Here is a 19595-nt window from a genome sequence, read left to right on the forward strand (position 1 = left end):
TGACTGTTTTGGGGGGCACAATTGCTTTATGATATTACACAAGCTGTAGCTTTGATTCTAGTTTAAGACACTTATAATAATAATAATAATATTATAATCGAGACAGTTGAGTTAAAATATCTTTCAGAAAGCTACATTTTGAACAGACATTGACCTCTATTAGTATAACCCTTATAAATGCTCATGTATTATTTGGAGACCTTGCAATGACATTGTCAAGCCTTATAATTATGTATATATGGTTTTGAAAGATAGTGTATAGCAACACAATGCATTACGGCAGAGAGGAGGGGTTATTGGATGAGGCAGCGATCCCGTCCTATAGGAATCCACATGGGATTTCAATATTTCATAATAATGGCTGAGGGGCGTCAGGAAGCTTCTCCTACAACGCAAAGTCAAGGGCATGAAGCTGTCCTTGGTTTGGAATAAGCCCCATGATAAAACTCCCTGTCAGACATTATAGGATGCCTTCATGTACTATGACGTACGGGTTCACATGCATAACCAAACAATCTGGTAATTCCAATTCGGCTTTATTAAAAAAACATCATAGTGCTGCATTGAGAAGCAATTAATTGCAAGATTTAATACTCCTTCAATGAAACACCTCAAAGTGTTATGCACTGGAGGTGCTAAGGGCATTTCGGACATCACGTCCCCAGGTGAGCCTGTCAAAAGTGTTCTTTTCAGTGTGTTCATAACACTGCGACAAGGTCACCTCATTTAAAAATCATCTTTAAGAGTTTACTGCTTGAAGCTGAAGTCGAATACTTTCAGCAAATATGATAAAATAAAAAACACTTTAATAAATCTGTCACTATATCCTGACATTAGTGCATGAGACAGATAATCTGTGAAAAAAAATCATGTTCCTCTGTGTCCTCCGGTGCTCCTAATGGTATTTGCAAGATTTCACAGCACCGGAGGAAAACAACCAATCAGAGCCGAGCTGTCTCTAAGCAGTTGTCAATCACTGCTTGCGAAACTCATGAACTTCGATCAAACGGTCAAACTAGGCAGCGCTGATCAAATATGAATCAATATTCTGTTACTGTAATGATTATTTCTCACCTCAAATGTTTTTAGAAACATCTTGTAGTGTACTGTTTAGCTGTAAAAGTTTGCTCCGGCTGGTGGGCGGTGCTTGGTTTCAGCCAAGGCCTATTGAAGGAGGCTGGGTCACGGGCGGACAGGGATCTTGGGTTATGGGGGTCTAACACATGAGCAGTGTAACTGAAACTGCGGTCTTGCGTTGCGATTGGCTCAATTTTGACGAGTGCAGACCAGATATTACTGCGCATGTGTTGTACCCCAAAGATATGACGTGTAGATGAAGCTTGACCCAGCCCCCTTCAATAGGCAGTAGCCACTACTAGCATAACACACCCAAATCTCCAAAGGGGCTTTCATCGGACAAGTTGCATTGTGGGTAATGTAGCTGCCAGGTTTTGACAGGGAAGAATGTGTGAAATAAAAAAAGATACAACTGGTTCTGATGCATTGATATTTTTTTCAAAACTTTGCATTGTGAGTCCGATAATATGATAAAAGCTAAAAATAAAGTTGTATTTGGATTCAGATCTGGAAGGGATATTACCTTATTGAAAAGAAAACACAATAGTAACTATTGAATTTATTCCATATTTTTATTTATCTTTATGTGTCTTTAACATTATGGTACATATCTTGATTGATGTGCAGCATGTTCCCCCTGGAGTCCTCCATGTGTTTTGGATGTAACCGCCTGAAGAACTCCCTTGTGTTACTGAATTTGGGCATCCATGACCAGAAAGCCACATCTGGAAAGAAAGAAGAAACCTTTATTTGTCATAGTACATACATGAAATTTGACCTCTGCATTTAACCCATCCTAAGTATTTTTAGGAGCAGCGGGCTGCTGCAAGCACCCGTGGAGCATCTTGGGGTTTAGTGTCTCGCTCAAGGACACTTTGACATACAGTCTGTAGGAGCTGGAGATCAAACCGCCAACCTTGTGGTTAAAGGACGACCCGCTCTACCCACTGAGCTACAGCCACATAGAAACTGAGCAGGTAAATGACATGTAGTTAAGACTACATGTGAGTCTGTGTTTGATGTAGTATGGATGCTAGTGGATGAAGTGTGAGGAAAGTGGTTCATTTAATCACTCAGAGGAGCTATTATCACAAGAAGAGACGAATGAGAGGGAAAAAAGGCACTTAAGAGGTCATTTGTTTAACCCGCTCTATCAATGACACCCTCTTTTACCCTCTTTTCAAAAGGCTGAAAGGCTTAATGCGGTGACCAATCTGTAATTGATAACGAAAAACCTTATTTCATTAAAATGTTCAGCTTCTTTGAGGACAGAATCGTATGTAATAAGATAAACAGTTTAACCCAGATTGGTCCTACTTTTGGCAGTGACATCAGGCTGGAGACTTTGTCTTACAAGAGTGCTATAGCTTACATATATCAATGTATCATTACACTGTATAATCACTGCCTTTCTTCAGGAACCCTGAAGCTTTACCCTCATGCAAGTTCAGTTTCAGTTGACTTCTTCCTCACCATTCATTTGGTTTGTCCTCCAGGATTTGAGCCGTGAGTGCCAAACGCTATCCAGCCACTGCAAGAACAGGCTGATGCAGAGTCCCAAGAGCAGTCCAACTATCACGTTCATCTCCTGCCGGGTCATGATGTCACTCACAGCGTAGTGTTCTCTGGAATCCACCATGGACTGGGCTCCATAATATGGCACGACATGATAGACTTGATGCCTGCAGCAGACAGAGCAGTAGCTGCTGGTTACACACAGAAAAGTAAAAACAAAAATGAACCCATGATGCTGAAAGATTATAAATATTTTTTAGCTGAAACCAAAATCAGATATCTTCCCGCCCCTGTTGAACAGTAACAGTATACTAATATGACAAATAATACACCAGTAAAACACTTGTTTAATAGTCTTAATAGAAATACAGTTTGTGGTTGTTTGGTGAAAATTATGTATTTCCAAGAAGTCAACTTTTAAGAATTTAAGAAAAACAGCCTTGTTTGCGTAATAGGTATAGTTTTATGAGTCTAAGAAAAATAATTTTCTTCATCCATAACGCGACACCTGTGGCCGTTAAGTCAAACCACAATATCACTCTATATTTCACCTGCTTGGCAGTGTTGTTAGCTGACCAGACGAAGGTCTCTCCATGAATCAATGCTGATCCTAGTGTTGGCTTTTCCTGCCTCAGCCTCGCTGCTTCAGCCTCCGAGCGCGCCCGAAGGGAGACACCGGCACCCGGTCGGAGACGATAACGTTACTCGCTGCGGAGCTCCGTCACTTCACAAGACACGTAAAACCTCTGTTGGTCTTAGCTGCAGCATTTATTTCTGCACAAACGTCCACTGTACACGCGCGCATGAACGTGAGGTGGAGCGAGAACGCGCATGTTGTGTTAGTGCAGGCAAGCAGAGGAACGGTCTGAACAGCTTAGCCACACGTGAGCGCGCATCTGCGAGCGAGCATTGGATCAAGACCCGGTATTTTTATACCTGTAAAAAGTTACAAACAGTCCCTTTAAGTGCTACATAATTACTGTTAAACTATCAAAACGCTCAATATACGGAGAAATACACACAGCCCGTATTCAGTAATTGCGCGTTTGAAACAAGATTTTAGGATTTCTGTCTATTTGTGATGTCACAAATATACAATATTTATTAATATTATTATTATAACTGTTTTAATTATGTCTTAATGTTCTTTTGCACTCTGTCGCAATGTTCTTGAATGTTTATGTAAAGCACTTTGAATTGCCCTGTTGCTGAAATGTGCTATACAAATAAAGCTGCCTTGCCTTGCCTTCATATTTGTATCCAATTAAGTATGTTTATGTAAATGTCTGAGTTAAAACAAATAAAGGAAAAACAAAATGAAAAAAAAAGAAAAAGAAAGCCATGAGATAATAAATACCCCGGGTTCATGGTGTGAATTCATCCTTACTGAATTGCCTGTTTGAAGATCACTGTCCACTATAACAGCAGGTCACAGCACAGTGTAACATAAGGTGTTATTCATTATATCTAACAGGCTCGAGCTGCTGGTTGTATCTCTTTACCTTCCACAGCTGCAGCCGCAGACCGCGTCCTCTCCTCGCACCAACGGCAGGATGAAGTTGTGAAAGCGGTCAAAAAGCGCGTTCATGTCCGTTTAGAAAAGTCTACAACAATAACTAAAAGTAAGCTGAGATAACGCTCAAAAACACACCGGAGGAAAGACGCGTTAAAAGCTGAATAACTAGATGAATCGTTATCGGGGTTTATTCGTTAACTGTCGACGGAGAAACGTTAATATCCGTTAAACTAGCAACATGGTGCGTTCAGGTGCAGACTCTTCAGGTAGCTTTGTACTCTCTAAGACATCACGACACTCTGGTGCTCTGACCAACCTGCTCAGACAAACTACACCACTGGGGGACGTGTCGGTGATGGGTTACTCCAGTCAGGTAATTTAACAAATAATTGTTGTTTTTTTGCTTCTAATGAACGAAATAAGTTGCTAACTTTTATCAACCACCGTAACGCAGCCGTTAGCTGGTTATCTAACTGTCACAATTTCAGTCGTCATTTTTTTTTTTTTTTTGAAAACTAACGGTCGAGTTGTAACAGTTGTTTAAGACGTTGGTAATAGTGATGGGAATTCCGGCTCTTTTTAGTGAGCCAGATCATTTGGCCTCAGCTCACCAAAGAAGAGCCGGCTCTTTCGGCTCCCAAACGGCTCTTCTTTGTACCACTTCTGCCTTTTATAATTCAGCCCTATTTAGCTTTAGCTGTTTTGACCTATGATTAGTATGTGTGCACATATATCACTTAAATTATTCAATATAATCATACTAAACCGTATAATTTCCAGAATACCATAATTGTACATGCTGCTTCGTTTCTGACTGTCAATCATCTCGTCTGCTATTTGCGCACTGCACTCCTCTCTCTCTTTCTCTCCTCCTCTCCCTCCTGCTCTGTACCTGCAGACCGTCAGCGCAACCTGCATCCCCGCCCCTCCCTGCTTGATGGTATGATCCTTGTCTGTCATCACCTGATTGGTCACACGGACGTCATTAACACGGACGTCATTCAGTCACAGTCAGTGCATGAAGTGCCCATGGCGCGGAGAAGATCGTCTTATCATTCTGCCTTGAATTAATTTAAGAAAAAAGAAAAAAAAAAAACATCTCTCGGACGGGAGCCGGCTCTTATCGTTCACTTAAAAGAGCCAGCTCTTTGAACCGACTCGTTCGCACCCGACACATCACTAGTTGTTACAGTTGTAAGACGTTAACGTTACATTTGTAGTGGATTACATCTGGTCTGCATGAGTACTAATTAGATAAGAGTAATAGACCTCTTTCACAACAGACATGTTGGCTTAAAGCAGGAAAAGCAGGAAAAAAACATCTTTACATGCTGTAATGTTAAAAAAAAACTTTATTTTTCTCGTACTGTCGGCCTGAATATACCTGTACTCACCTTCTGTCTGAAACGCTCCGTTTTAGTGCATTTCAACGGAATTGCAACGGACTTGCATAGCTAAGCAACAGCTTTGGTCCATGTTTACTTTCTGTCAGCTGATGACATTCACATACACTGCAACAGGAAATAAACTGGGACACATTCGATTTTTGACATCACAAATGGACAGAAATCCTAACGGCTTGTTTCAAATGCACAATTTCTGAATATGTGTGTATTTCTCCGTATATTGAGTGTTTTGATAGTTTAACAGTATTTATATAGCACTTAAACCTGCTTTATAATATAAAAGACATGGAAATCTCACTTTTTACAATATGGGACCTTTAAATTTTTGCCTTACCCAAATATTCACCTAATCTAACGTGCCCTTGCTTGTCAACAGAGGTCTATAACCAGGTATTTATGATAGCTCTATTAGCTTATATAGTATAGTATATAGAGTATTTCCATTTTATGCTACTTTATACTTCTCAACTACATTTCAGAGGCAAATATTGTACTTTTTACTCTACTACATTTATCTGACAACTTCAGTTAACATTACTACTTACTTTACACATTCTGATTAATAACACAAAATATATTTATGGTGTATCATTATTATTATTACCATTGACTCATTTCTGGGGGGAAATTCATAAGCTCTCAATAAATACAATAATATACATTATTTTGAAATGGGCCCTTTTGCATGAGTACTTTTACTTTTGGTACTTTAAGAATGTTTTGATGCTAATGCTTTTGTACTTTTACTTAAGTACAATTTTGAATGAAGGGCTTTTACTTAGAGTATTTTTACTCTGCAGTATTGCTACTTTTACTAAAAAGTAAAGTAAAAGATCTGAGTACTTTCTCCACTACTGATTTGACATGAAACCAACATGAACTAAATATCACAAAGCAAATACTACTTAAGTACAAGTATTTAAGAGTATTTCCATTTTATGCTACTTGATACTTCTTCTCAGCTACATTTCAGTTTACATTATTTTGAAACTGGGCATTTTGCATGAGTATGTTTAATTTTGGTACTTTAAGTAGGTTTCGACCCGAATGCTTCAAAAGCTTCGACCGTTCCCATGGAAATTGACCTCCAAATCAGTATTCAAATGTTTCGTTTAAAATATAAATTAATAAATAAATATATATATATATAACCCAAAAAATGGCATTCGGGAGTCGGTACAGCCCTTTTGATGCTAAAATATTTGTACTTCTACTTAAGTACTATTTTGAATGAAGGGCTTTTCCTTAGAGTGTTTTTAATAAGTAAAATAACTGAGTACTTCTTCCACCACTGATTTTACATGAAACCATGAACTAAATATCACAAAGCAAATAAAGAGGCGTGACATATTTCTTAGAGATGTTTCTTTGTTTAGAGGATTCATATGTACATACAGAAAAATCAGGCACTCTGAGCTGAGCTCGCATTTTGCAAATAATTACATTGCTTCAGTTCTTTAACATTTACAAAAGAAAAAAAAAACAACTATGCCCTGAAAAATAGCATATCCAAGTTTAAATATGAGTCAACACATTATATTGGAAACACACTGGAGGAGAGCCTCAGAGAGGTCTAGGTTTGGTTATTCATCATCAGCCCACCCACTTTAACTTAATCCAAACTAATCTACAACACATGGTCGCACAAAAACACTCATCCAATTCAATTAATTCTCCTCCCTGTCGGACCCCCCAAGAAACACATTTACACTGTCTCAGGTCAGGAATAAAAATCTGACATATTCGCTTAAACAAATTACAATTATATACCATCTGGAGCAAACAAAAATCAGCATTGATATGCTGTACTGAACAAAATCAGAGGGACTGGCAAAGGAGTTGTTGAACCAGGGGTGTGGGTGTTATGGCTCTCCCTGAGGAGACATGGTTGGGTGCTTTCACTGGACTGGGATGGAGGGAGGACCTTGGCCTGACCTTGATACAGAGAAATAAAGGCAGAGCAAGAGCAGCAAGTCTGTCCTCTGCATAGAGGAAAAACCCATCATCACCAATATGTCCAACAACAGCCATTTGTTAGGTCCTGACCCAAAGCTGTGTGTGGCTGTGTAGGCACACAATGTATATGTTGTAGATGACTGAGGAGAAAGAAGTGTGTGTGTGTCCATATACTATTGTTTGATTGCTTGTGATCCGGGTCTGTGTTTATTGCAAGTTTCTATTATGTATCAATAGAAACAGACAGTGTGAAGAAAAGGCCTGTTGCTCTTCTCCTCAAACTCCTGTATGAGCTCGTCCATTTCATCCTCCATGTCCTCAGTGTGCTGGATCTGCAGGGGTGGAGGAGGAGGAGGCACGTTAAACACAGCCTGAACACACATGACTCATTTGAACTCAAATCAATCTGCACACCATTTATAAACCTATAGCACCCTTTTATAGCATTGGTAGCATTTTCATGAGATGCCTACTGAATCCCCTATTTCGGAAATATACTGGATGGCAGATCATGTCCACTTAAAGATCATTTCAGTCATATTACTTAAGTTTTTACTGTAGATATATTGCATACTTTATGTCATGTGACTTAACAGAGTGGTTTGTTATACTCAGCCCTCAGTGTGCCTGTACAACAGCATTTATGAATCCTGGTAGGAGACACTCACACATTGGCACAGCTCACAGATGAGGAAGGCGCCCAGCGTGGCTTCCTCATGGTTATCCTGAATGTCTACATTGATGACGTGCACGGGCTGTAGAGTCTCCTGCTCTCTTGAATTCAGATCTGGGGAAAACAACGGATGAAAGAGAAAGTGTGTGTCACAATCGGAAGTGTTGAACTTGGTCTGCATACAAATCATTGCGGGGTAAAAAATGGGTTTTTGTATGTAGTATCAAATCAGTACTTGCAAGGGGCTTTGAACTATAGCCCTTCAGTGATTAGACATGTCTTATGAGAAGCCTCACCCTCCAGCACTTGGTCATAAACTCTCTCTTCACAGGTGATGACCAGGTCAAACTTGTCCTTGCAGCTTTGAAAGCGCTCCGGCTTTGATTTGATGCGCTTGTTGCGGTCCAGCATGTGCAGGATGCCATTCTGTGTGTATCTGAAGAGTTCGGAGGTCAAGGAACACAGCAGGAGCAAGAGAAACACTTCAAGGTAATACAACACATCAACTCATCACACTACCAGAGACAGGATTTCAATCAACAACACTGAAATACCTGCCAACACCCTGTAAGACTGTGTGAGACAGTACGCTATTCATTTGTCTGAATGAGACTGCATATTTTGTTTTCATTGTGGGGTTCACACTTGAATGGTATCAGTGTTTGTATTAGATAAGCTGCAGCACCCTCTAGTGGTGTCTGAAACAACTACCTACTATAGCATTTCAGGTGATGCCATATAATATTATTAACAAGCCATTCTGACACTGGCCAGCTGACATTTGTTGTCCTTAATACAGATGTTATAATTCTGTCCAATACTCCTTTATGTTTTGAAAATGCAGCCAAAGTAAACTTGCAAGACATTATATAAATAAAAAAAGACCAACCACCATGGTGAATTGTCTACAATAGTGGACTATATTTTTAAGAAACCCAGGCAAAGTTGCAAGAATACAACAAATTGTTTTGTAAAAGGCAGTATGTACATCTCCTATTATAATACATTGGGATTTAAAGAGCAGCTAGTTTACAATTTGTAACACATCACCTTTGACATGCAGGAATACAGACAACCTACCGTGGGTTGGCAAAATGTACACCTGCAATACAGTAATATTAGCAAGTACAAATTTGGTGAAGCACATTTCTCCTACTTTTAAGCTTAGATTAACTCAAGATGACCTTCTTAGACACACTTAACTCCAAAGAATATTACTACATTTAGCCTAGACTTTAATTAAACAAAGTAATTATCTTCAGAAAAATTAGGAGATTTTCCAGAAATAAAGGAAGCCTTAAATTATACAACAGGTTTAACATTAGACTGCTGATTGATAGTAGAGACATGGATTATTTGAACTATATCAACAAAAACCACAAAGTACCACCAGTCAGTATTAATTGACAGGAACAATAATAATGTTGATGACCTCTAAAGTTTGGGAGACAATTTCCACATGTGCAAAGAAACTGCAGTGGAAATCACTCACCATTAGTTTTTGTCTCCAGCTCCAACAAATTACAGGCTTCTTGTAATGTGGTCCAAGGTTTTTGAGTGTCCTCAGTTTGGTGTACTGTATATGCATATACAGTCTCACTAATGAGGACCAACAAAAGTAGATAATCGTCAACTTACCTATATTCAATAATATCTTAATCAAAATGTAAGATGTGACTCAGAAAGCCCGTACTTTAAGCTTTAAACTGCCCTTGAAGTTTTTGTTTTTTTAACTTTTGTTAAACACCTTGTTGGGTGCTTCTTTTAGTACTTGTCACCACTGTTTTTCTTTGCCAATGGGACTTCTCCAGTGGTTTGATTTCTGTATACTTTGCCCTTCAGTTTTACAGTGTTTTTCACTGATGCACCAACAATTTACTTAAATTACAGCAATTAATAACTACAAAAGACAAGTGAGCCAGAAAATGTTCTGTGTACCTTGCTGGTATTATTCAAACTGTATATCAATTGTGACAATGGGAAAAAAATAATATATTGACAACATAGAAACTGCACTAGCAAGAAACAACAGTGGTAACATATATGCAAATGCAGACACTCACCATAAACTAGGATTTTAGAAGTGGGTATAGATTTAAATCTGATAGTTTCAGAAAAAAAATGTATGATCTTCACCAAATTGTACTTACTGTTGTATTGCAAGGTGTTTTGGCCACCCCCTGTAAATCATAGGTATAACAACAAAGCATATATCTATAACACATTTTAAAATCCCTGCATGTGATTTACCCATCAGTGCGGTCCCATCTGCTGTGCCGTTCAAACGCCATCACATTTGCATGAACTCCCCCAAAGCTTAATATCTTAACACGATACATGTACATGGGCCATGTCTACTTAGCTGTCTTCCGGTATACAGTATATATATATGTGTGTGTGTGTGGAAAAGTGAGTGAGAAGGGGATACAGTTCCTTGTCCTTGCGGACCAAGTCGTTGTACATCTGTATATATGTCGTTTTGAAGTCGTACACATTTGGCTTATCCGGGGCAGGACCGGGGAGCTTCACATGAGACCCTGTCCCGAAGGAACGCACTTCAAATCCACGTTTGCTGCAAAGATTAAAAAAAAGGAAAAGACAGTAAATTACATACCACTTTTACACAAGATAACATTACATAGGAGAAGAATGCAGTCAACAACAGCTTTCCAATGAAGTCAGCTTTTCAAATTGCCTCCTCACATACAAGATATAAACTAAATATATAACATGGTCCTGTTTTATGTCACAGGCTGAAATAAGACTTCACTGCACACCAGAAGTGCAAAAAAAACATTTCAGCTTGTATCCTCCGACCGAGATGATCTAGAAAATTTTTAAGAAAAGGGAAATTTTTTTTTTTTTTTTAATTTCACATAGGTGACAGTTTATCTTTGCCTGTAAATAACGTTGTACTATAGAGGTGCACTGCTTTCCAATGACAAAAACAGCCACTAGGGAATGAGATCAAGTGTGAAATGTCCCAAGCCAGAGAATACCTTTGGTTTAAAAACCAATAAATATAGACACGACCTTTTGTAAATGGTGTGTGAATAATAATAAGGGGACAGATCAGAGCTGGTAAGCCACCACTATCTATGTTGCACAAGCTGCAGTTGCTCCCTTCCGGATTAATCCCTAGAGGGGGGCGCTGTAGTCAGCATGTGGGGAGAGAAAAAAACCCAATTTGGGCCAGTATTTTGAAAGCCCTTAACCTGTTTGAAAACAAAATCTGTGTGGATATTTGCTTTAAGGCAACAGCAAACTTGAAACCTAGATAGCAACCAGCGTTTTAAAAGTAGGCTGTAACCCAGGTGTGACACTCAGAAGGAGCGAATGAAGCACACCTTTTGGTTTAAAAACTATTAAACCTACACACAACCTTTTGTAAATGGTGTGTGAACAATAAGGGACAGATCAGAGCTGGTAAACCACCACTATGTTGCACAAACTGCAGTTGCTCCCTTCCGGATTAATCCCTACAGGGGGGCGCTGTAGTCGGCATGTGGGGAGTAAAAAAAACAATTTTGGAAGCCCTTAATCTGTTTGAAAACAACATCTGTGTGGATGTTTACTTGAAGCTAACAGCAAACCTGAATCCTAGATAGCAACCAGCGTTTTAAAGCACGCAGTAGCCCCGGTGTGACGCTCAGAAGGAGCGAATCAAGTGTGACATGTCTGACAGTCCCAAACCAAGAGCACACCTTTGGTTTAAAAACTAATAAATCCAGACACGACCTTTTGTAAATGGTAAACCACCCTATGTTGTACAAGCTGCAGTGGCTCCCTTCCGGATTAATCCCTACAAGGGGGCGCTGTAGTCAGCATGTTGGGAGGAAAAAAAGAAAAACTTGGGTATTTTGAGAGCCCTTAATCTGTTTGAAAACAAAATCTGTGTGGCTATTTTCTTTAAGGCAACAAAAAACCTGTAACCTAGATAGAAACCAGCGTTTAAAAGCACGCTGTAGCTCCAGTGTGACGCTCAGAAGGAGCGAGTCCATTGTTAACTGCGATGAGGCCCGACGGACTGCCTGCCTGCCTGCCTGTCTGTCTGTCTGTCACCGTGTCGACATGACTCGTGACTCGGCTCAGAAAAACGGCTCGGATTTGGTTGACTTCACGGTGGTTTTCCCGGTCTGTCGTCGTCCCGGCGGCTCATGTTTACCTGAGGATACTGTGCGCTTCCATACTGCGGTTCTGGTTGCTCGAGCACACCACCGCTACACGCAGCGGGTGGCTCGGCATCGCGACTCTCCGGCTGAACACTAACTAACACGACAGCAAGCTGTTTAGAAACTACACACAGGTAGTTCAGTTTGATCCCTGTAAGAATAAAGAAACATAAACAACACAACCCCCCTTTCTGTTACGCTAAATAACAAAACGTTTCGAGTACAAATACTGTGCGACTGGCTCGTCTTCTTTATGATGCAGGAAGTTAAAATGGCGTCGAGCCGTTCGTGCACTGCGGCTTTAAATAGAGTGATGTCATCAGAGGGCGGGGCTTCATGCTTGTCACGCACCAGAAGAATGTAGCGACGTAGACGCGACGTAGACGCGACGTCAATAAACACACATGCTGTGAAAGATATGATTTTCCTTGAAAGAAATATTTTTTTACTACATTCAAATGGCTGTGAGAACACCCAGGAGATTTTCCTAAAATAGAATAAATGACGCTGCTGCTGAAACAAACCTCAGTCAAAAATGCTAAATACAAAAATAACCTCTTAACTCATTTATTCCTAAGAGTTGACAACTTTTACAGTGTTTTAGACATGAGCATACAGTGCATTTGATGACACATTTGTCTTTTTAATTTGTGTGCGACGTAGACGTGACGTCAATAAACAAATATGCTGTGAAAAAATATGATTTTCCTTGAAAGAAATATTTTTACTACATTCAAATGGCTATGATGAGAACACCCAGGAGATTTTCCAAAAATAGAGACACACTTGTGATTCTGAGTAAATGACGCTGCTGCTGAAACAAACTTGAGTCAAAAATGCTAAATACATAAATAGATTTCAAGCCATTTATTGTCATTGTGTAGTACAACGAAATTAGATTGTGACAATCCCATAGGTGCTAATGAAAAGATAATACAATAAAAAAGAGATAGTGCAATATAAATATAAAAGATAATACAATATAAAATATAAAAATACAATATGTATATTGATGAGATAACAGTTTTGCCAAATTACAGTTTTGCCAGATTATTGCACAAAGTGTCCATCAGATAATTATATAATTATTACACATCATCATATAATTATTGCACAGAGTGATCAGCATGTTATTGCACATATCCGTAACAGTATATTTACAGTATTTACATTTCAAAAGTGACACAAAAGTGACCAACGTGTTATTGCACATTTAAAAAAAAGAACCAAATAACCTCTTAACTTATTTATTCCTACGAGTTGACCATTTTTACAGTGTTTTAGACATAAGCACACAGTGCATTTGATGATACATTTTTCCTTTTATTTTGTGTTCAACACAGTAATTTTGTGTTTATTTTGTGTTAGTATCTTCATCCAAAAATCTGTTCTGAAGTGAACAGACAACTGCAAATTTCCACTCTTCCTGTATGTATATTCTTATACATAAATCATCTTAACTGTACATATGTGCATTTTATGCTTGATGTTGATGATGCTGCTTTACTCTTAGTGCACATACACAATTATGAATGACTTACAGTGTGCTTTTTGACCGGCAGTGCTCAATTTGTTGATTTGTTGGTTGTTGGCAGTCTATGCATGTACTGTGTGTGCGCATGTGGACTGGCGACAGTCTGTGTATGTACTGTATGTATGCACTATATTATTGTGTATTTCTTAACAGCAGATACTGTATGTGTCCAAGACAAATTTCCTTAGCGACAACTGAGTCTATCTTATCTTATTTGATCTCTTCTTATCTTATCTTATCTTATGCTACCTTAATGCTTTTGATAAGGTTGTATGCATTCCCCAGCATTCATGTGGATGTTACTGCATCTGTGCATATGTATGTAATAGCAGCAATGTTTTTTTGTTTTACTATATCATATTGTGCTTTGCTATGTAGATTCTCCCCACTGGACTTAATCATTGTTTCATCTGATTTAGAGCTGAGCTATATGATGATGTGCATACCCTAAGATGACTTTCAAATCACAATACATATCAATATTACGATATAACATTACATGTACCATGATAGAGGATGCATATCATCCACTCGGAATCTAATCATATTTCATACATTTGTATCCAGTTTAACCATCCAGACATACATAAACAAAAAAAGCTAAATAATGCGTCAGTGATTTACCTGCATCAGACATCTATTGCGAGAGTTTGTGTTTATACAGATATTTTGAATTCCTGTCTGTTGTTGATTCTTGTAAATAGAGTGCTACAGGAACGAGTCCTAAAACCAGGAAATGAGTTGGCATTTTAGCACTTCAGGTTCCTTCGTCTTGAAGTCAATGTTTTTTTAATGGGTTATTGATTAGATGTTTAAAATAAGGTCTGTGGTTACCATAAGATCAGGAGATTTTAACGTTTTGTTCTATGACATAAAATGCATCAATAAATAACCCACCCGTGAATTTAGAAACCTTAATGTGTTTTAAAAAAGGCAGTTGCTATTAAGTGGCTACATGAGACTAAACGTCATCACGCCGACTCGTCCACCTTTACAGCCTTGTTGTGTATACTCACGCTCATGCGATAATGTAGTTTGTTTGTGGCCTAATGTTAGCTTTTTACTTCTGGCAATTGTATTTACTCTTCAAAAATCATAAAAGTGGTTTTCATTTGTGAAGGTTATCTTGTTGAACAAAAGTATCATAAACGTTTGTTTGCCAGAGAGCTTATTTTTTCTGCAATAATCCAAAACCCAATGGAAAAATCCCATCGGCTTTTTGTTGAGGGAACCAGGGCGATGCTAACTTCCCGGTTGGTCTACATAAAATACGTCATCCCTGGAGCACTCTATTGTCCAGGGATGTGAGGACGAACACATGCACACACTCTCTCACACACACAAGGAGAAACACAAGGACAGCTGTAAAGTATTACAAATGACCTCATGGTACTTTATTCACTGACAGCAGGACATAAAGGCATTCTAACTCAAGATGCTTGGCACAGCATTTGAAAGATTGTACACCAGATTGTATTGCCCTTCACAAAATGGTACAAATACATACTGTAGGTGGACTTAAAAGCAAAACTAAACGGTGGGATGGTTTAGTCAAATGGACAAAAATCAATTCAGTAAAGATTTATTTCCTGTGTCGCAGCAAGGACAGGATACTTTCACAGGCTGCACATTTAGCAAAAACTGCTGTTTCTGATGCACTCAAAGCCATTTCATTAGTTGTATTGCTGTATAAATGCTGCCAGCATACAGATCGACAGACTCCGTCACAGACAACCTTGAACAAAAACATAACACAGTAGACTACTGTATAATAGTAAATGCAGGTTATCAGTACTTTTGGTTCAGTGCATCCTCGCAGAGGTTGACAAGGCGTGTTATTTGCAGAGCCACAGTAGTTTGTGCTTAATATTAGTCATAACAGGATGTGTATATCATTATGTGGCTGATTGAAAAGTATTATTGACAGTGAGTGACTAGGAATGTGAGATTAGATATGGTCACCATGGATGTTAAATGTAGGCCATTTTATCTATTAACAGTGCGTCTTGGATTCAGGGTCACATCAGTGACGCGAGTGAGTGCGGTACGAGTATGTGTGCTGCGTCGTGGGGCTCATGATGTTTTCTGTGATGTACGCCACCAGCAAGCAGATGATGACCAGCATCACGCAAATAGCTCCCCCAACCGTTGTCATGGCGATCACAATGTCCTGCATCCCGGACGGCGGCAGGGTAAACTCGACACAGTCCCGCTGGGCCGCTTTCTGAGCTGCATCGGAGCGGGCCAGGGAGCGCAGGCAGATGCGGTAGGGGATGTTCTCGTGCAGCTCGGTCAGGAGAAAGTCCCTGCAGCCAGATCCAAGATGGACACCAGCACACTCAAACTGAGTATAGCTCCCATTCCACCAGCAGTTTAACTCGTAGCCTGCCCGCCTGTGGCGTCGGCCACTGAAAACAGTGTTTGATCTTAGAGGTTCCTCTCTTGATGAATTTGTCCCTGGATCCCCATTGCTCTTCTGGCCAGCTGCAGTCTCTTTCGTCTTTATGTCTTGGCCAGCCATTGTGGTTTCTGCCTCACGGGTCCACTGTAACAGTACGCTGCCATTGACAAGAATATTTGCCACCAGATTCCCCAAAGACACCACCGTCCTGCAGTCTCCCCGATGACACTTGTACCCCAACACCGTGTGCCGAAAACACAGCTGCCCGCCAATGCCTCCCTCGATCACTCGGTAAGCACATGGCGGTGACACCCCAGCTTCCTCCGGGCTCAGTGCCCTGCCAGACCTTTCAGACATCACAGCAGTAGCATCGCCTCTGCTGGTGTTGAAAGAGAAGCTGTTCATTTGGCCTGTTACCTCTTTTAGCTTTGGTGATGGCCTACTTTCGTGGCTGTGATTGCCATAGTTAGAAGTGATGTTAGTCTGTGTTAGCCAGCCCAATTGCCTCCCGCCTCTAGCCTCTGATGAGGATGATGATGTTGATGCTGATGCTGAGCTGCTGCCATGAGATCTGCTGCTGCTGGAGCCAGCTGTCTGCTGTAATGTGCAGAGCAGGAGTGCCGATAAGGCGAGCAGTGATGGTCGTTGTTGGCTTTTCATCTCACTTTTCCTCTCGTCGAGTTATTTTCTCTCACAGTGGATCAGATGGGCGATGGTACGAGGAGGGCTGATGTCTGCTGCCATAAGATCAGCTCTGCTTCAGTGCACACGACGAAAATCCGTGTGAAACAGGATGATAGCTCGTCCATGGGCGAGGAGAGGAGCGGGTATGCATCTGCGACAGAAATAACATTTAGTCATGCGGTTATATCCAGTCAGAGAGTATATGACCTTGGATAAGCTTTGCAGGATGAAGTTAATAATTCCTAAACGGTGATAATGAGTCACCCCTGTGCAGCTTTCGACTCACATGCGTGTATATAAATCACTTACTTGTTTCGGTGGGACGAGAGGAGTCCGTGCCATCAGATTCTCCTCTTCCTGTCTGGCTTCACGTAAAGGCTTTGATGCAAGCTGTGTGAGAGAGAGTGCACGTGGAGGAGCGCGCGCCGCGGTGTGCTTGGGAGCGTGGGTGCGTGCACAAAATATTTGTAGTCATCAACAATCGGTTGGTTTGTGAGTCATCATCCCACACAGAGCCTCAGGTGTCTGTCAATAGCAGAGACAAGAACCAGAGTCGTGGCAACGTTTTAACCATCCTGCATCCCACCTGTGATGCTCACCTGCAGGTCTCGAGCACACATCAGATCAGAGCTGCTGCTCGGCCTACCTGTGCAAATAACACCTACACGCCCACAACCTTTTCTCCGAAATAGTTTTTCTTGTTATGTGTGTGTGTGTGTTTTTTAACGCCACTCTTTCTTTTTGTCATTATTATTATATTTATTTCTTTTCTTGGTTTTGTTTTGTTTTTGAATGTTGAGGTTGTTTTCTCTCTAATGTACTTGATGGGTTTGTCTGTAAAGCTCATCTACTTAAAAGTTGGTTTATAGACTGTTGTAATTACAAACAGTGGATTGCATATATGAAAACAACCTTGAAAAAAGGGAAAAAATAAAGTATAAAAAATCCCCGAAATAATCTTTCTCCCAATCTTATTTTAGTTTAATATTGATGGTAGGGTCCCAGGGAATTAAAAAATTAAAGCAGTATTAATCTTCTTTAATAATAATTTGTACTCATTGCTTTGCTAAAATGGAAAAAGCAACAGATTCAGATCAAAATTGACTCAAAATTACCTTTCTTTTGGGAAAATTCTTTTTATTCCTTTTTCTTCCAAACATAGCATAACAAAACATAACAAAACATAACACCTGTGCCATAATACCAAAAAAAAATATCCTACATTTAACATTTAATATGCACATACATAAATACACACATACACATCGCCTCCCACTCCCACACAGAGACAGGTCCAGCCTTCTTCCCACCCCTAGAGGTTAAGTTACAGAAAAAATAACATACAAATATATTTTTTAAATAATTTAATTAGTTAGTTAGAATTAAAAGTGATAAATACTACAGTAATATAGTTCATGGTGAATGTCAAAATTACCTTTCAATATAGAAAACACAACTAACATTTTCTGATTAGAGTTTTAAAATACTGCACACTTCAATGTTTAATCTTGGTGTCGTGCCATTTTCTGATAAGAAAGATTTTATTATGCTTTCTGTAAACTAAAGTTTCTGTAGTGGTGCTTTTTAAATATAGTTCAAATTCAGAAAACATAATTCAGATTAATTTGGCCAGTGGTGAAGTTACACTATAAGAAACAAAGACTTTTGGTCTCTTTCTGTATAATTTACCATTGTTGGTTGCATCTGATGCGGCCTTACTCTCACTTTTGGTCACATTTCCCAATTTCCCCCCCGGGGATCAATAATGTATTTCTGATTCTGATTCTAATGCAAGGCATTCAATGTATTTACAAATTGTCAGAGTTTACGTATCCAATATATGAACTGTATATTATGTGTTTTTCGCACATGGTAAAAATGGACAAGAGAAAGAAATAGACCCTTTATTCTCTAATTTTCACATCAGGGGCCTTAAAGGTACAGTGTGTAGGATTTGGCGGCAACTAGTGGTGTGGTTGCAGATTGCAACCAACTGAGTCCCCCTCCGCTCACTCCTCCCTTTCCAAGACTGAGGTAAGAAGCGCGCCAAGTGCGGTTCGCTTCGCTCAGGGGCCATCCTTACCATAATAACACTACATTAAGAGCAACGTAAGTCAGAACCACCGCGGCTTTGCACTCTGCAGCTCACGTTACCACTGTTTCACAAGCGTGTCGGAGAACTACGGTGGCCTTCAGGTAATGTAAAAACGCGAAAGGCTCTCTCTAGAGCCAGTGTTTGGTTTGTCCATTCTGGGCTACTGTAGAAACATGGCGGAGCAACATAGAGGACTCTGTGAAGAGGACCCGCTCCCAAAGAGTCTGGGTCACGCGTCATCAATGCGTTGTATCTTTGGGATACAACACGTGCGCAGTAAAATCTGGTTTGCACACGCCAAAATTGAGCCAATTGCAACACACTATCGCAGCTTCAGTTACACTGCGCATGTGTTATACTCCATACCCCAAGACCCGTGTCTGCCCGTGTGCCAGCCTCCTTCAATAAGCCTTGACCTGCTCCCTATGTAGATATGAAGGACTCATTCTAAGCTAACGAAAACGATGATTCTTAAATTCAGGTGATTATACTCTAATCAAAACATAGTTATGAATATCATATTCCATTTCTGCTAATCATTCATCCAAAATACTACACACTAGTCC

General features: G+C 39.9%; 3 protein-coding genes and 1 long non-coding RNA gene across 10 annotated transcripts in view; 1 reads left to right on the top strand and 3 right to left on the bottom strand.

The window, feature by feature from the left end:
- Positions 1-1630: 1630 nt before the first annotated feature.
- LOC119493036 (transmembrane protein 240-like) lies at positions 1631-4472 on the bottom strand. Of its 3 annotated transcripts, none has more exons than XM_037778024.1 (3): positions 4095-4472; positions 2551-2759; positions 1631-1802 (listed from the first exon to the last, which is right to left on the bottom strand). In XM_037778024.1, the coding sequence occupies exons 1-3, from the start codon at positions 4178-4180 to the stop codon at positions 1660-1662; spliced, it is 438 nt and encodes a 145-aa protein (XP_037633952.1). In that variant the 5' UTR covers positions 4181-4472; the 3' UTR covers positions 1631-1659. The 3 variants fall into 3 exon arrangements, with proteins under 3 accessions (XP_037633952.1, XP_037633969.1, XP_037633962.1); XM_037778041.1 differs by lacking the exon at positions 4095-4472 and adding an exon at positions 3950-4068; XM_037778034.1 differs by lacking the exon at positions 4095-4472 and adding an exon at positions 3144-3200.
- The window catches only part of LOC119493077, a 90811-nt gene continuing 75560 nt past the window's right edge, over positions 4345-19595 (top strand). For all 5 annotated transcript variants that reach the window (XR_005207905.1, XR_005207908.1, XR_005207903.1 and 2 more), the window contains exons 1-2: positions 4345-4481; positions 8475-8632. This is a non-coding gene — a long non-coding RNA (uncharacterized LOC119493077). The remainder of the gene's footprint in view (positions 4482-8474; positions 8633-19595) is intronic.
- Positions 6863-12591, bottom strand: ssu72 (SSU72 homolog, RNA polymerase II CTD phosphatase). Its single transcript, XM_037777918.1, has 5 exons — positions 12309-12591; positions 10572-10715; positions 8440-8579; positions 8139-8257; positions 6863-7802 (listed from the first exon to the last, which is right to left on the bottom strand). The coding sequence occupies exons 1-5, from the start codon at positions 12386-12388 to the stop codon at positions 7701-7703; spliced, it is 585 nt and encodes a 194-aa protein (XP_037633846.1). The 5' UTR covers positions 12389-12591; the 3' UTR covers positions 6863-7700.
- fndc10 (fibronectin type III domain containing 10) lies at positions 15215-17660 on the bottom strand. Its single transcript, XM_037777745.1, has 2 exons — positions 17244-17660; positions 15215-17085 (listed from the first exon to the last, which is right to left on the bottom strand). The coding sequence occupies exon 2, from the start codon at positions 16908-16910 to the stop codon at positions 15873-15875; it is 1038 nt and encodes a 345-aa protein (XP_037633673.1). The 5' UTR covers positions 16911-17085; positions 17244-17660; the 3' UTR covers positions 15215-15872.

The sequence above is a fragment of the Sebastes umbrosus genome, chromosome 1 (genome assembly GCF_015220745.1).
Source record: "Sebastes umbrosus isolate fSebUmb1 chromosome 1, fSebUmb1.pri, whole genome shotgun sequence".
NCBI lineage: Eukaryota > Metazoa > Chordata > Actinopteri > Perciformes > Sebastidae > Sebastes > Sebastes umbrosus.

What these genes read in the sequence shown, in the direction of transcription:
- LOC119493036 (XM_037778024.1), bottom strand. Translation starts at nt 4,180, where the DNA reads ATGAACGCGCTTTTTGACCGCTTTCACAACTTCATCCTGCCGTTGGTG. An exon ending in TGCGGCTGCAGCTGTGGAAG is followed by an intron (nt 2,760 to 4,094) that starts GTAAAGAGATAC and finishes TGTCTGCTGCAG; the next exon opens with GCATCAAGTCTATCATGTCG. An exon ending in GAGGACAAACCAAATGAATG is followed by an intron (nt 1,803 to 2,550) that starts GTGAGGAAGAAG and finishes CTTTCTTTCCAG; the next exon opens with ATGTGGCTTTCTGGTCATGG.
- ssu72 (XM_037777918.1), bottom strand. Translation starts at nt 12,388, where the DNA reads ATGCCGAGCCACCCGCTGCGTGTAGCGGTGGTGTGCTCGAGCAACCAG. An exon ending in GAAGCGCACAGTATCCTCAG is followed by an intron (nt 10,716 to 12,308) that starts GTAAACATGAGC and finishes TAATCTTTGCAG; the next exon opens with CAAACGTGGATTTGAAGTGC. An exon ending in GTCCGCAAGGACAAGGAACT is followed by an intron (nt 8,580 to 10,571) that starts GTATCCCCTTCT and finishes CGAACTCTTCAG; the next exon opens with ATACACACAGAATGGCATCC.
- fndc10 (XM_037777745.1), bottom strand. Translation starts at nt 16,910, where the DNA reads ATGAAAAGCCAACAACGACCATCACTGCTCGCCTTATCGGCACTCCTG.